Below are 16,769 nucleotides of genomic sequence, written 5' to 3' on the forward strand. Positions count from 1 at the left end.
CCGTGGGGCTGAGGAGGGGGTGCGAGGCAGGGCGGGAGCAGGCCTTGGGGTCCTGCCTGCCCTGCAGGCTGCTCCCTGCCGAGCCCCTGGCAGGTCCTGGGCTGGCAGCCTGGGAGAGGGGTGGTCCAGGATGATGTCCGCCTGGCTTTGCTTCCACAGTGCGCTGAAGGGTTGCTTGTACTTACCCTATCCCAGGCTGTTGCTGCTTAAAAGCCTTCAGTGAACTTCTTTTTCTGGCCCTTCTCTGCAGACAGTTATTCCTGGCATCTCACTGACACCTTTGGTGCAGGCTGGGCTGGCTTGCTGTCGTTCTGCCTATTTCTCTTTATAAACTTTTGCAGTGTTGGAAGACTGTTTGTCCCTGTCTTTTCCTGATGCAATTGCTTTGGAGAGTGAAGTAATTGCCTTAGGGCATGTGTTTGTCAAAGGAGTTAATGGAAGACCCCCTGTTTGGGAATATTAAAGCTGGAGGGGATGAAAACACCTGGATCGCGGTGTTGGGAGTTAGTCATCAATGTGGAATTGATTCTTAGGAAGTTATCTTATTTGGAGGAGTAAGCACAGCTGGTGCAGCTTGGAGCATGCTGTCGTCTGCCAGTGTTTAGACCATGGGTTAGCTTGGGTTAGCTTTCAGAGCATGAAAAGAAAAAGTAATGCTTGGTGGAATGCATATAGAGAAGAGGGATCACTGAGGCTTTCTGCATGATCTGAATGAATTTGGAAAACTGAAATGAGTTTGTACTTTTACAGCTCTCTTTAAAAAGCAGAAACATATATCCGGTTGAGAAGCTGGAAAAGTACGAGAAAGGGTCAGGTCTCTGTTTCTAAATTCTGAAAGTGAAACAGTGTTGGTGGGGACGTCCCTCTGTCCGTAGGGCTTTATGCTTCATGTGGACCATAGTGAGGAGCTGCGGGATTTAATTTTTTTGTTGTTAGCCAGCAGAGCTGTGCTTGGTGGGGTGCACTGATGCATGCATCTTTTTGCTAGATAGAAGGGAATGTGCTTTCTTTCAGTTTTTCTGTAGTTCTCTGAGAAATCCTGATGAGCTGTTGTGCACATGCAAAGCAAACTTGCAGATTAATCTGCTGCAGGTGAGGAAATCGGTGTTTTGTTGGGGAAGGGCTGGTGAGCCAGGCTCCTCCTGGAGAACCTGAAGTTGTCCCAGTGCAGTTCTTGGCCTTCCTTCAGATGCATCTTGTGATGGTTGATTGCTCTGAAACAGGCTGTGCATGGCACAGAGTGTCTGGACTTGGAGAGTCCTCTGTGTTGCATGTGGACATGATGGTTCATGAGAACTATATTTGCAAAACACTTTCCCATAAAGTGGAGAAGAAGTGGGGAGGAAACCTTCACTACAGGAAAAAACCTGACACAAGTGAGCACTTTCTTTTAATCTAGTGTAAAAGCCTTGGAGGCTAAGGTGAAGAGTGGGCAGGAGGGAGGAGGTAGTGTCACACAGCTGGCTTAACCCTCTGCTAATTAGTTCTGCTCTAATTGTGACAGAGTAAAACCTCTCGCTTTGTCACCACTTTGCAGTTGCCTCCTGTTCAGTCAATAATCTCTGGGGTGGTGCCTTCTGGGTAGCCAGGTTTGAGCGAGTAAGTACCTTCTGCAACTTTTTTTTTTTTGTTTGTTTCTTCCAAAGCAGCTGGAGGAGCTCAACGGGGCCATACGACCAAAACTCCTTGTGTTGTCTTGAGGGAGGCTTTCCCCGCTGCTTGCCGCCCTTTGTGCTGGAACTCACGGGCCCCGTCAGCGCTTGCTTGCAGAGCCGTTGGTGCAAGGTAACCTCTTTCTTTTGAGTGTTGCAGGTTGTGGAGCATCTGTGGGAGCAGTTGGGTTTGGGGAGATCGGATGGCAGCAAGACCTGACAGGCTGGGAGCAATGGTTTTCTTACCCAGTTCACCCGCAGCAAAAGTGGCACATGGAACTGTGTCTGGACTGTAATCTCATTTGATCTTTACTCTCTCCTTTGGCTGTTGCAATGCAGCCAAGAGAATCTGTTTGCTCAGTCCTGAAGGACTAGGGAAAAGGCTTTCCTGCTCAGGTCTCTGCGCTCCTGCCATCTCCTCCCCATCCCTTTCCTCTGGTATAAAAAAAAGCCACCTGGCAGTTACCTTCACTGACGCTGAACTTTGTTCTGTTTGCTGACATGGGCTTTCCTACCTCCAAAAACACAATTCGTAGAACTTGCATAAGTTTCTTTCCCAATGTGATCATTTGATCCAAGCAGTGAGATTACTTTATACACGCTATTGTTGAGAGTGAGTCACGAGCCCCGCAGTGATAGGTACACCTCTGCCAAGATTGGTTTTTTTGTAGAGTTTGAAATTTCATATATCGGAACAAATAATTACAGGCTGCTCGTAATCTCTTGCTGCTTCTCTCCAAGTAAACACTCAAGTCAATTGCGTGCTGCTGATTGCTCATGGAATCCAGAAAGAGCGGAAGAGGAGCGCTTGTATCTCCAGTGGCTTCTCTAGGGCCACAAGTCCAAAGAGTGGCTGAGTTTGACCTATGGTGGCAGATTATTGTAGTATTCTTGCTTAGTTATCAGCCAATTCTGGGCCTCCAGTGATTCTTTTGCAAGGAATAGCATAGAATTATTGACTAATTTTCCTTTCTGTTCTCGCTTTATGGAGTAGGGGATGGGGAGGTTCGGAGTTAAAGATGGAGTTGGATTTTTCTCCTTGGAAAATCTGTCTCTGACAGTGCAGACAGAAAGTCTGCCAGGAAGGTTAGTAACCAGCTTAGGGAGTTGGTAGGTCTGTCTTTGCGGCACAGACAAGTATGCTGGATCTTGCTGCATGGTTGCTTGTGAAATGCATCTTTGACTTGCTTTCACGGGTCATTGCTAGCATCTCTTGGTTCTAGCTAACTTCAAGCTTTGGAGGAGCAAGCTAATAAGGTGCCTGCAAGGATTGTGCAAACCCTGATTGTGTAACAGGGCTGCATGCATAATTGCTGGAGGCAAGAAGAGCAGTTTGTGTTAAGAAGGGAAAGAAAAATCCTATGTCAAGTATCTTTTGTTTATGTTGACCATACTGGGGTGGGAGTGTGGAGTTGGAGAGCTGCGGTTTAGCAACGCAGGATCAGCCTTTCAGCCTGTGATCCCACTTATTCCCTGCCTGACTTGTCTGTTGTCCTGTGGCCTTGTGTCCCTTTTTGGCACAGGGATATCCGCTTTGGGTATGGGATTGATGTTCTAGGCTCTGCTGGTGCACGCAGTTGTGTGTGATTGCAGGGGGCTGGGCTGGGTAGTTGTCTGTATTTCACAAGTGTTCAAAAAAGTAAAATGCAGCTCAGATTGCCTTAGCCATAGCAGGCGGGGAGGTTCATAGGGTGACCGCGCATGCTTGTAATAGGGCAGCCAGATGTGAAGCCCGGGTCTGGGACCAGGAGGACAGCTCTCCTGCTGAGTTACCACATCGCGTAAGGATTGTACAGTAACATCTCCTTCTCTTACAGCAGCATAGGAGGCAGGCATGTAAGGTCTGAAAAGCTCTCACATCCTCAGAGGAAAGCTCCCTTATAAATACAAAATGTCCTGGTTCCATACAAACAGTGCTTGTTTGTTTTTTTTTTTTTTTAAATAAATAAATTCCCAAAGCGTGCTGTTCCGATCGGAGGTCTTTACAGTTCTTACACCTTTGCAGGATCTATTTAACCATGTGCCTCTGATGCTCTTCCAGTTGTTAGTTTCAAAGGAAACCTCCCAAAAGAGAACAACATTAGAGGGTTTTGCTGTCCAAACTCTTCCTGGTGGAAGAGGTCAAAGTATGTGGCTACCGACCCTGTCTGTAGTGTTCCCTTCCTTGTAGTGGCTTCAGGCAAAATCACGGCTTGTCACATGAACCCTCAACAAATGCAGGGAGGGGGTAAGCAAATGGCCAGTTTGGAGGAAGATGGTTTTTACTGAATTTCCACCTGTGGCAGCATTGGGTACAGCACTTGCAGAAAAGGCTGCTGAAAAAATACCATATTCCCCCCTTGATCTTAAAAAAACCATCTTCAGTAGGACCTGAACCATGCAAAATACATGCCTGAATGGGTTGCTCCTGAGATTTTGCAGCATAGCCCTCTGAGCAATTGGTTTGACTGAGTAGTGCCCGTGGTAGTTGGCAAAAGAGTGGCCTAAAACTCCTGCAGACTTGTCCCAACTCACGAATATTGGCAGTGTTGAGACCCCTGTTCCACTTTCAAACAATGCCTGAAGCACAGTGCACTGATTTTGTCCCTCCCTGGGAAGGGAGGCTGAGGAACAGTATTAGTTAGCAGGGGGGGTCAGTTTACCTTCTGTTCTCAGGTTTTGTTTATCCTGTAATGCTCAACACTTGTTTTTCTGTGCTGGCTCATGTTAATCTGCATGAAGGAAGGTGTTCAGGTGCTGAAGCCGGTGAGATGCCGCATCCACATCCTTGTTTAAAGGTTGAGAGATGCGCTTTTATCTGGTGAAAGGAAGTGTGCAAACTCAGTAATTCTGGGTTGCTTTCTTTTAAGGCAGCTTGGCAAGTTTGAATTCATTTGTGTGTTGGATAATGCCTGAAGTTCTTTGGTTCAGTGTACTGGGATTACTGCATAGCTCTACCTTAGTATATCTGTAGGGTAGAGTTGCTTTCTGCCTCAGTAAAACCATTCCTCTTGTTGTTCTCTTCCTTGCTTTTACAGCTGCTCTGCTGTCCTTGAATAAGACCTATTGGCCAGAAAAAAAATCCAAGCGTGACAGCAAAAGCTCAAATATGCAGTATTTCAAGCTCCAGACTGCCTGATGCACGTTTCGCATCTGTCTCTTGCCTAAAATAAAAGTTCTGCCAACGTCTGAGCCAGTGTGTCAAGGTCTGGTCAGAAGAGACCTTGTACAGCAAGAGTAATTTGTTTCACCAAAAAAAACAGCTTTTGAGTTGGGTGTGTGTTTCTTATCCCTGCTCGAGGTGTTCCTGCAGCAAAGTCCTCTGTTTAGATTGGGGTTTCTTAGTTGCTGGAAGTGCTGAGAGGCCCACGGAGAGTCATTTTCCCTGGTATTCTGTGAGAAAGACTGCTGCTTTCCATCATTCTTTAGTGAGCTGGTGGTGGTTAATGGGAATTTGTGGGATGTCCTGGGATTTTTTTTTTTAATATGTGGGAAGAAAGTGATGCAGAAGTGCTACGCATAGTGAAAGCCAAACCTCGTTGTTGCAGGCACTGGTGAAAGTCATCCCTGGATCACTGCTCATTATTGCTGTGATGAGGAAAGCACCCCTTTGGCTCGCCGTGTGCAGTGGCCACCCTGTTTCACAGTGAGCACCAATGTGGATGCTCATGCTGAGGCTGATGGGGCGAGGAAGCTGTGAGGTTTCCCACTGTGCCTTCTTTCCCCAGTGCAGCCTCCACAAGCCCAGGAACTTGCCTGTAGGGTGAGCCCACGCAAAGCAGGGAGCGTGTGCGGACCAGACCAAGCATGGCCACTCATATGGCCAGACCGAAGGCCTCTTACTAAGAGGAAATGTGATCTCTGAGCAGCAGAGCTACAGAGAAAAGGCTAATCCAAGGGCTCTTGAAGACAATGTTAAATAACCTGGATCTGAGCGCCAACTTCAATGGTCTGCTTTTGTTTTGGAAAGGGCCACTTTTCTTGCCAGGTCTGCTTTTACTAAAAAGGAAGGGAAAAAGAGCTAATTTGAGACTTGCCAAGACTGGCACAGGCTGATCTAAACAGCATTTCTTAGTCTAACCGGTTGCATTCGTACCCGAAGAGAAATGAGAGAAGATCTATTTTTTCCTCAAGGGTCTCCTGGCCTAATACCACACACTAGCACACAGGAAAGTCTTCACTGCAGTGGGATTCAGAAGAGACCAGGCACAGGGTTATGGGCAGAAATGCCATCTCCACTGCAGCCCTGCTCTCTTTCTGCCGCTGCTGCCTCTCCCCTTCCTTGTGGGTTCATGTCTGTGTGGCTCTTCCTGACACGTGGCAGTATCCTGCCTGTCTTCTGTCTTTAGTGGGTGAAAGAAGAAAACCTTTTGCTGGTCACAAGACTGCATTCCTGTTTGTAAGCAAGTCTCTTCCTTCTCCTCCACTGCCACCATCACGCAGAGCAATGGAGGCTCGCCACGGCTTCCTCTTGGGGCTGCTGTCTGTGCGAGCTCTCGACAAGCTTTACCGGTGCCATGGGAATAGAGACCTGTGAGAGGGCCACTGGGTGGTTTTTTGTTTGGTTTTTTTTTTTTCCTACCAGGTGTTTTAGTTGGGTTTTAAGTTAGTTTCTATTTATTTTGTGATTGTTTCTAAAGCTTGGGCTGCAGGTTGGTGCTGTACAAAGAGAAAGAGTTTCCATTTGCTTTGGCTGCTTGTTTTCATGCTGTATGTCCCCTCTGTCCTGAAGCTGTCTTTTGGGGCTATGCCATGATGCCAGTGGATATAACTGATCTCTGGTTTAAAACTGTGGGGTTTTTTTTAAGGTTTCTTCTGGAGGCTGATCATGTCCCCGGTCTGTGTTGTGCCATGGTTCTGTGCAAGAACAGTCAGCATGAGAGAAAGGGTGATCGTTGGGGCAGGCCGGGCACGTGGTGGGGAGTAGAGTCTGGTCATGCACATCCACCTGCACCTAGTGAATTTGGGTTGGTCCTTCTCAATCAGAAACGCGGCTCTTGCAGATCTCATGGTAATGCTGACATCCCTAGCCGCACAGAGCTTACAGCACTAGAAATTGTGACAGCTGTGCTTCCGCTTTGTTCACTAATGCAATGCGTGTGCTGAGTCAGTGACACGAGGGTCATCATCATGTGGCTGCAGAGAGCAAGAGTGCTCTGCCAAGTCAGCTCTGCAAGCAGTGCCCCTTTGTCCCCTTCCCTGGCGGGGCTGTGTGGGGCTTTTACTGGGAATCTGAACTGGAGAAAGCCAGTCTGAAAGAACTGGTGGTTTTTTGAGTGTGTGTTGCTGGTAGAGGTGCTGGTGACTTGCATGGATTCCTGTTTACAAGAAACTGGAAAGCAGTCCTCTGGTAAGTGTCCTTGCTGGATGTGAACGGCCTGGCTAGCATGGAGGGACTGGGCGCTCCAGGGCTCGTGTTGGCAGCATCATGGTATTGCTGCGAAATGTGTGGTGAGCTTGTTCCTGCAGGCATGATTTGACTTAACCAGCTACCTGGTGTCCTTGCTAACAATTAGCTGAGACAGCCTGGACATTGCTGCAGGCTGGGGAAGGCTTGGCTGCCTGTGCCCTGCTGAGCTCCCTTTGAATGGTGCCCGGCACCGGTGCAAGTGTCAGGCAGAGGGTGACTAATGGCATTGCACGCGTTTGTGTCACTCAATTCCTCCTTTGACTCGGTCATCATAGATATTGGCATGCATGTATTGCAAAATAGAACTTCTGCCTGCAGCTCCTGTGTTTATCTGCAGGTGTCCAAAGGACGCTGATGCCACTTGGTTCCCATTGGGAAAACTCTGGCTGTTTAGATAAGCTCAGGGGCATGGGAGATGAGGGTGCAGCCTCTGTGCTGCCCTGTGCCAGGGCAGGCAGAGTCTGTAGGGCACAGCGGGACTCATGCCTATCACTGCATGGGTGTGTGGGGATCGTGGAGAGCCCTCTCTGCTGTGTTGAGCTGAACTCAGGGGCTTTTTGGTGCTACAGGCTGTGATCGGCTGGCTGGCTGGAGCCTGGGGATCATTTATTGGAGGTGGGAGCGGTGAGCAGCCCGGGGCTGTGCTTGGTCAGCAATCTTCCTTCTCCTTTCCTTCTCACGTGAGCAGGGCTGGCACCACAGGTCACGGCGTGATTATGATGGCACAGGGCAGAGGAGAGTCAAGCACAGAGCTTGGTCACTCATTTTTGGAGCAAGAGTTGCAGGCTGCAGCCCTGGTCTGGAACTGGGAAGCCAAATTGTCCCGAAATACTTGAACCCCATCACAAACATTATATAAATAAAAGGCTACTTCAACTCAAAGAGCCAACTTCCTGGCCAGATCGCCAACTGAGCTTCAGAGACAAGGCTTTTTGGTCATTAGAGGATACTACAATGTGACGTGCAGAAACATCCTTGTATTTGGCAGAAAAGGAAACCTCCCAGCCATGTTTCATGACCGTGATGCTGTGCATGCCAGTTGGAGTGGAGGGCTCGTGTGCTTTTGGGGGCATCTGCTGTACCACCTCCTAATGCTGCCATTGGCAGTGTGCAAGAGAGGGGGAAGAATAGATCTCTTGGAGTTGCTGACCATCTGGCTTTTAGGGCACCCCCCATTCTGTCTTGTTTGTTGTAATACTATTTTTATTTCTGTTTTAGTATTTTTAACCCTGTGACACCATAGCACCTTTAGTCCATGTGGAAGTTGTGGCGGATCTGAGGGTGCCTGGCACTGACAGTGCTTCCAGTCCTTTGCTTCAGAGATGTGCATGAGTATTAGGAATACATTTCTTTAATATGAGAAGAAAGTGCATCTGTTTGGCAGGATGGAGATGTGCAGAGAGGTTCCCTGATGATAAGAACGATTGCGAGCTGCTGTGTAGCAAGCAAATTCCCAGGTTTAGAAGCTGCATTCAAAGGCTGAAAAGCTGTGCTAAAATGTAGCATTGCTTGATTGCAATCTTTCAAAATGTTGTGACTTTTCTGTGTGATGTAGATGCCTCACATCTCAGCTGAGACTGACTGCTTTACACCAGATACTGTGTGCATAAACAAGGATCCAGGAGCTGGAGCCATGATTTATTAAAAAAAGAAAAAAGGGGAAATAAAGTCTGTCTTATCTTGATTGAAGGTATAATAAACATTGGGGATAAAATAACTACCCTTGAAACTGGTGGCAGGGGAACTTTTACTTCTGCATCATAAAGTTCAATTTTTTTTCCCCCCTTCTTTTTAAAAAACTGTCTGATTCTGTTGGGGTCCTTCCAGAGACTGCAGGATTTCCAGGATAGCTAAATCCCAAGTAAGAGTCAGGTTTCTTTTCACTGAAAGCTAGAAAAGGACATGTATTTGAAAATTAATTGTCATGAACTTTGGGGAAAATAATTGTTACAGCCAACTAGGTAAGACTGAGATAAATTGAGGAATAATCTTCCTGTGCTAGGTGAAGTGAGTTAAATAGTTCCTGAGTTATGACAACCCTTTAAAAAAAGAAGTGTGAGGTCCACATCCTTTGCCTTTCTCTTGCTACATCTAAGCAAACCTTTTCCTAAAGGTGGGGATGTGAAGGGAGAGTAAAAAGAAAAACCTGTAGCTAGGATACAGGACTCGAATAACTAAATGTCCAGGACCAGATGGAGCCCCTCATCAAAATTAAAGCAGTTCTTGTGTCTTTGGTTCCATCACTAGAAAACGACTGTGTTTCCTTCCAGGGTTAGAGGTCAGTATATAACCTTTATGCTAAGGAGACTTGTGAATGAAAAGAGGACACCAAACCAAGACTTTCATCCATGCACCAGACCCATAAGCCTCCGGAAATGGTGCTCCTCCCTCCGGCTGTGGGTGTGGGGAGTGAGCGGGTGGTCCAGCTGCTGCTGCAGCTGGAGGGTTCCCCTTTGAAGCGCTGGAGAGCTGCAGCATGGTTAAGGCCAGGAGATAGTAGGGCTTCCTCCCCCACATCTGTCCACGCTGCATTCCCAGGAGCTTCCCTCCTGAGGGTGCCTCCTTCCAAGGCACCGCTGCCTGGGAGAGCAGACCACCTCCAGAGGCTTGAAAAAGCAAAACCCCTCACGGCTGCTGCTTGTCCCTTCTGCTCTGGGAGGCCAGAAGCTCTGCTGCTTCGGGCATTGTAATGAATTGCTGCTGGAGACGTAGCCCTCGCCTTGCTGATTAGCCCAGGAACTCATTCTCTTGCCCTGTGTAAGGGCAGCTGGTGAATATCCACATCTGAGCTATCTGGAGCTGGGAGAGGAATTGCTGTGGGGCCAGGTGTGTGCAGCCTGTATGTGTTCCATGCTGGGCTGGCTGCTGCTCGCCAGAGATGTGTCTAGCCTGAAACTCTACTCCATGTGCAGTTTGTTACAAGGGATGCTGCTCTGCTCTGTGCAAGGAGGCTTTCCTAGGGCATGGCTGCTGTGAGTGCTGGATTTGGTGCTCAGAAGGGAAGGGGTGGAGCTCCTGCCCAAAACCAGCTTAGTGTGGTCTCCATCAGCCTTGGGGTTTTTTTTCCATGGCTTCCTCTGAGCAAAGGTTTGTCATTACCTTATGTGCCATGGGAAAGGACTTGTGAAGGCAATAAACCAGCAACGTTTTTCTCCCCACCAGTGTGTTCCTTTGGTGTCAGTTGCTGGACCTGCTCCTCACTGATTTACTGGAAGGAGAGGAGGAGGAGAGGGATGCTGCTGGGAGCTGTGCATTGTTGGCAACTAAGCTCCAGTTGTGGAGTCTTTAACTTAACAGTTTAGTCTACAGTTGTACAGAAATAACATCCAGCCCTTGCTTGGCTCTGAGATCCAGCGATGGAAAGCCTGTCTGCAAGGGAGGGAGGACAGGGTGACCTGCTTGATGGAGAGGGATGGGCAATTTGCTTGTCTGCAGTCACATCACTAACATTTTTCTTCCACCCCCCCTGCTTAGCATCATCTCTGGGAACCTCATGGGAAGCTTTGCGGTGGTGTTTTAGTGCCCTTCATAGTACAGTCATTTGCCAAGTGACTACACTGAATTAAACTTCTTGTGGGGCTGAGAGCTGTCTGGGCAAAAATACCCAGGAGCGCACCCATGATCACTGCCAGGTGGCTGTGGACTTCTCCCTGCACTCTGCAGGGCTGTCTTTTATAGCTGGTGACCTGTGGCAGAGTACTTCGTGTTCTCTGGAGCTGGACATTTCCTTGGTGGGGTAACAAGGTATTCTTATTTGCTGAAGACCTTACCTGGTCTCCCTCGTTAGTGTTTCCTAAGCATCACCTTCCCTTTTCTTCCCAGCTCCTGAATGCATTAGCATAACCTTAAACTTCAGTGAGTTTTATTTCTCAGCCCAGGCACAACTTGGGGTTTGCTGCTTCTCTTTCAGCCCCCCAGAAAAGCTGCCTGGGAGCTTTTCTTCAGCAGGCACAGGTTTGCTGAACGGGTTAACTCTCCACTCACAGCTCAGCCATGGGACATGTCCTTTCTCTCTGATGGCAACCCCCTGGCTCTGAGTCACTTTTCTGTGTGCAAGTTGAAATGTCCATGGTCTCCTGGGTTGGCAGGATACCCAAGTACAAGAAGAGAGTCACTTTGCCCTTACAAATCAAGTTTTGAGTTAATTATCTGTTTGCTTGGACAGTGTGTGTCCTTGTGCTTTGGGAAGATAATCTTGTGATCTGGACTAGGGTGAAAGGAGTTTAGAGCTTAGGCAGAGCAGTGTGGGGGGGGGGAGGGAGCGATGGGTGGCTCCCCAGGGGAAGAACAGGGGCCATAGGGCTAGTCAGGGACTTGAGGGCCGGGCACTCATCCTTGCACTACCGCAGACTCTGTGTATGGCCATGGGCAAGTCACAAGTCACTTGAAGTCTGCCTTTGCAAGTAGAAAGGAGTAACTCAAGGAGATGGAAGTTAGACTGGGGAAGATAGTGGAAGGGACTTGGAAGCCAGAGGCCCAAAAAGAGGTGGATAGTAAATCAGAAATATTCATTATTTGTGTTGTAACAACCTAATGTGGGGATGCTCACAGAATCCTGCTCTGTGGTTTATAAGCACAGCAGTAGATCTGGGGCATTCTATCACCTTGTGGAAAGGAGGGAGAAAGCCCCAGATTTGTAGGGTGAATGGAAGAGTGGGGTCTTTCCCCCACTAACACCCCATGGGCTCTGTGGTAAGTATGGGCTTTAGTAAAGGCTGGCCATGAGTCCCTGTTTGTGGGGGTGTTGGTAGGAGCCAGGTTGGGCTCCCTGGCTGAAATGTGGGGTTTCTCCAACAGTGCTGGCAGAGGGGGAGCAGAAATCACTTCTGGGGGATCAGGATGGATGCAGTGGAAAGGGAGAAGCTTGGCAGGACAGCAAGATACCTTGGGACACAAAAGGATCTCTCGGTATTGTGGTGCAAAGCCTCTTTTCAGAGAGTTGTTGGGCTGCCTTATGCTCCCAGGAGTAAAAGTATAGCAGAAAAGCATGCTCTGAAGGTCCCTTAATGCTGTTCTGGTCTTCTGTGGCACTGTGTGACTGCTGGTGTTCATTTGTTTTTCCTTGCTTACAGTGCCTCTGACCATCATGGGGGTTGCCAGCATGGAACCGAACATCTCCCCTCCTGACAACGCTGCACAGCAAGACTCTCTCTTCAGCATGACAGACGTGTTTCTCATCTCGCTCATCACCGGGCTTTTTACTTACTGGTTCTTCTTCCGCAAGAAAAAAGAGGAAGTCCCAGACCTCCCCAAAATTCAATCAGTGTAAGTAACAACTCTCAGGCAGCATGGGGTGACTGTAGCTTTCCATCTTGCTTATGGTGGGTCCTTGGAGGCTGTGTGAGAAGTTCAGCTGGGTTCTGGGAGGTCCCCAGGTGAGGGGAATTAGTCCCAAAGTGCATTTCTCTCCCCTCACGTTTCTTTTGAGCTGTTCACCTCTCAATGCAGAAACCCCCATGGAAGAGCCAGGGTGCAGTTCTGCCGTGTGGCCCAAATCAGTAATTTGCCTTTCCCAAGCAAGGCAAGAAAAGGCAAGGTAGAAAAACCCTTGGATGTACTTCAAAATTCTTACAGATTGCTTTGGCTATTCTCTGTGTTTTCTGATAAAAGTCATATTTAGATAAATCTGGAGAAAGGTGGACTTGCTCTTAAGCAGGTTTTCTATCGGACATCTTATCTATCCTTAGCTATGAAGAGAAGAAATAGTCTTGGGGAGCTGCGAGATAGTTCCTGGGCATGAGCTGCTTGGCAGCTCTTGTGAAACTTGCTTGGCTTTGATGCCAGGTTACCACAGCAGCGGGAGACTGGGTTTGGAGAGGGAGAGGTCCTTGTTCCACCCTGTCTTCTGGAAAGGGCTTAGGGCCAGGAGCGAGCTGTGTTGGTGGAGATCTGGGTGCATTTAGTTCCTTGTCTGTCGCATACCAAACTTAACATCAGTTTTCTGCCGGGCTTTTTAGCTCATTTCTTCTGTTTCCACCTGGAGCATTGGTAAGAGCAGTAAAGAGGTTTGAAACCCACTGCAGCAGAGACCACAGGAGCTGGCATTTTGCAATACCTTTCCCTTCAGCCTCCTGGGGTCTGTTCCCTGCCTGGGTGCAGTTTGCCCCACACGGAAGGCCAGCCTCAGCCTTAGCCTAGGTCTGCGCTTTCCAGTATTGGGCCTTTGCAGAAGGTAACCACACAACAAAGGTGAATCATCTGGATTTGTAATGCTGGCTGCAAATTCGCTGTAGGCGCCCCCCCCCCCCCCCCCCCCAGTCCTGAGTGGTTGGTTGTGAGACCATGCTGCAAGGAAGGGAAAAGCGATGGCTGGCTGCTCGCAGTGGGTTCAAGATTTAACACACAGTTGCACCACAAAGGCATCCTGCATGAAGTGGGTTTCTCCCCATGGTGCTTAGCGGGTGCTGCTCTGGCAAGAAATACTTGTCAGTCCTTCATTTCAAAGTGTTATAGCCTGGTGTGGAAAGAAGCTGTGGCAGGACCTGACTGTAGGCTGCCCAGATGAGGATGTTTGGTGATAAGTGAAGGCATTTCAGCAGGGGATTGATGCTCCCGTTACTCTGTGTGTAAAAGCTAAATCAAACACAGCAAGCGGTTGGGGGTCTGTTGTCTCAGACCTGTATGTCTACCTTAGTGGGTTATGCTGCTTTCAGTCTTCAGGGCTCGTCATCCAGTGTTTGCCCTCTCCTCTGGTGGCAGAGCACTCTGCTTGAAGGCAAGCCTGGGATGCCAGGTCTGTTGTGAAACCCCTGGGTAATGGGAAGAGTAGCACACAGCTCAGAGCAAACCCTAAGGCAGGCTACATGCACTGGTGTTGCAGGAGGATGGAAAGTGCGTTTTCTTTCTGGGAAGGGTTTAAAAGGAAGAAATGTCCCTGGCTGCGGTACCTTGTGCAGTCAGGTGTGTGCAAGGCTAGTAGCAACCCAGCTATCTGTGCCTGCTTGGCCTTACCTTGGGAATTTGTTTTGTTGGATCGGTTGGGTACTTTCCCTTCTGTGCCTGCAAGAGAGGGCTGTGTGTATCAGTGCATGCGGTTGCCTCTGGAGGTTGTAACGAGAATGGCGGCATTGCGATGAGAGCTAAGCTGGCTGGAGAAATGGCACTATCAATCTGAAATTAGATCTGTCGCAGATTGACTTGGAGAGCTCCCGTGCTCACCGTCCTTGTGACTGTTTCCATTCACCGCCCATCACATGCAGCTCTTCCAGAGGCTGTCATGACCTTGCAGAGAAGTCACACTGCAGAGGGGCTTGCTAACCACCCGGTGTGTGTTACCACCTTGTCCTGCTGCCGGACCTCAGCATGTGGGCTTCTGTCTGAGACTGGCTGGAGGTTTTGGCTTTGAGCTGACTCATGGGTATTTTGCCCGTGTTTCTTGCGTGGGGTCTGTGCTGCCTTCTCCGTCTGCGTGGGAGATGGCTGGTAGGGAGCACTGTGTGCAACTGCTGCTTGCAAGAGTTGTGGAAGAGCAGCACCTCCTGTCACTGATAACCAGGGAGGGGTGAGGTTGCTCTGGACCTTGTCTGACACGATTCATTTTGGAAAAGTGACAGCTAGGCAGGTGAAGAGCACAAGAGGAGCCTTTAAAGTAGTTTTTCCTGTACATTAAACCTGACCTTTTCCTGTACGTTGCCTGCTGCAGCCCTGCTGTGGTCATCGTAGCAAACTGGTCTGAGGGCAGAGTGGACCCACAAGCAAAGGCTGTGGCTGGTGGCACATCCATCCTCTGGGACGGAGCCAGCAACTTCCTGCAGCTTTTGCAGTGTTATTTTATGGGACGCTTGGAACTGGGAGGGAAATGAGTGGGGAAAATAAGCTTGTTCAGCCTCAGGTTTCCTTCCCTCCTGTCATCCTTGAGTCTGGGGTGGAGTTTCCTTTCTGATAAACAAGCAAATCAGCAAGATACAGGATCACGCTGTCAGCCGCTGACCGTGGCTGGCTGGATAGCAATTGGTCCATGGGCAGGCAGGGCAGGCCCGTCTGCAGGCAGGGAAGCTGTCCTGGACCCATGAAGGCAGAGAGCCCTCAGTGGGGCTGTGTCTGGCTGAAGTGGAGAGCCTTGACCTTGAGAGGTGTTCCTTTTCTTCAGCACATTCCCTGCAGCTCTGCCTTGACTCACCAAACTGTCCTGAACTGCTTTATCTGATGGTATTGGGTGACGGTTTCTGTCGTGTCACTTTGGCCCCCAACTTCAGCTTCAGCCTTGGAAGACTGGAGGATGAAAGTACTGAACAGCAACTCAGATGCATCACGATGGCTGCTGCTTTAATGGGTTTGCTTGTAACGTGGGAGAATGCAAGCAGAGTCTCTGACCTGAACACAGCGTCCAGCACCATAGTGCCCTCCTGGGGTTTTTGGGAGCTGCTGCTGAGCAGCACACCTCAATCAAGCCACGTCAGCTCAGCAGGGTCTCCAAAGGAAATGTCACTGCTGCAGCTGCCCTTGATTGTGGAAGAAGAGATGCATGGTCAAAATACCCCATTGTGGATGGCATCTGGGCTGGGTTTATTCTACGTGGCTCCACCAGCCCCTGTGGCCTGGGAATGATTATGATCCTGCCCTGACAACGCGTCTCTGGGTTCAGCTACTGCTCAGGTGCTTGCTGATCCCTTACCCTCACAGCCAAGTGGAGCTCTTCTCCTGCCAGAAGCCCCCAGAGAAGGGGCAGAGCTCAGCATATGCAGTGGCTTGCCGTGTACAAGGCATCCTGTACCTGTGTTGTAACACAATGCACGTGTGGGGCAGGCTGGGATACCACCGACTGAGGATCGCTTGCATTTTGACCATTTTCAGACTTAATTGAAACCACTGGAGCAGCCTTCCCAGTGGCCTGCTCTGCAGATGTCATTAGGGAGAACGGCTCTTGATCACCACGCAGCCATGGCCACCACGCTTTCTTGCAGTGGCGTTGCTGGGGAATGCACTAATTTATTTTTATTCTTTGGCTGCGCCTCATCTGCATGTTTCACAATCGCAGATTTCTTTCCTTGTGTCCCCGCTCCAGAGTTGTGCAGACTGTTGCCCCAGGGAGACGCAGGTGAGACATCGATTGGTACACTGGGTGTCATGCCCTCCCTTCTCCCCCCATCTTTAACATTGTTTGGGGCAGAAATCGGCTTATCTCTATTTTGCAGCTATAGAGAAATCCATTCCCTGGTGCTTGCAGGGCTTCCTGTGGCAGGAATTACTCCAGCTCCTTAGCCTTGATTAGCTCTCTTTGCTGCCTGCGTGTGTGTGAGAGCGAGTGAGCGAGAGACCACCTCTAATTTAATTTAATAGGATCCTGAAGAGAACAAACTCCTTTGAGCTGCCTCTGTAATGGCACTGCCATAGTTACCCATAGCATTGCTCACGCAGTGTTTGGAATCGTTTCATTCATCTAGAGCGTTGACTTTTTTTTTAAATAAAAAAGAATATATATAAAAGCAGCTGTGATATAAACAGTTTCCAAGGTAACAAGGCTGGGGGAGGGTTTTGTGTCCCGTCCCCCTGCTCCACGCGGATGGGAGAGGGACGTGTGCTGCGGAGGATCCTGGGAGGTTTCATTCTCCACTCCTAATTCCTTTCTGCCACTGCTGCCAGATGTTGCAGTTTCTCAGGGCTGCGCGGATCCACTTGGTAACTTCCAAAGCCCCGCCACGAGGATCTGAGCGGACAGGACCACTCCTGCTATGACCCGTGCTGGGACCTTTTGTGCCGGCTCTCAACAAAAGGCTGATGCTTGGCTT

General features: G+C 49.3%; 1 protein-coding gene across 2 annotated transcripts in view; it reads left to right on the forward strand.

Moving 5' to 3' along the window:
* POR (cytochrome p450 oxidoreductase) overlaps window positions 1–16,769 on the forward strand; it is a 36,625-nt gene that overhangs the window by 6,627 nt on the left and 13,229 nt on the right. Inside the window, exons 1-2 of one of the 2 annotated variants that reach the window (XM_075719470.1) lie at window positions 1,685–1,785; window positions 12,114–12,306. In XM_075719470.1, coding sequence (XP_075575585.1) covers window positions 12,128–12,306 — 179 coding nt within the window. In that variant the 5' untranslated portion in view covers window positions 1,685–1,785; window positions 12,114–12,127. Of the gene's footprint in view, window positions 1–1,684; window positions 1,786–12,113; window positions 12,307–16,769 lie in introns of those variants that run through there. The other variant, XM_075719471.1, reaches the window with a different exon arrangement.

This window comes from Pelecanus crispus, chromosome 12 (genome assembly GCF_030463565.1).
Source record: "Pelecanus crispus isolate bPelCri1 chromosome 12, bPelCri1.pri, whole genome shotgun sequence".
NCBI classification, from domain to species: Eukaryota; Metazoa; Chordata; class Aves; order Pelecaniformes; family Pelecanidae; genus Pelecanus; species Pelecanus crispus.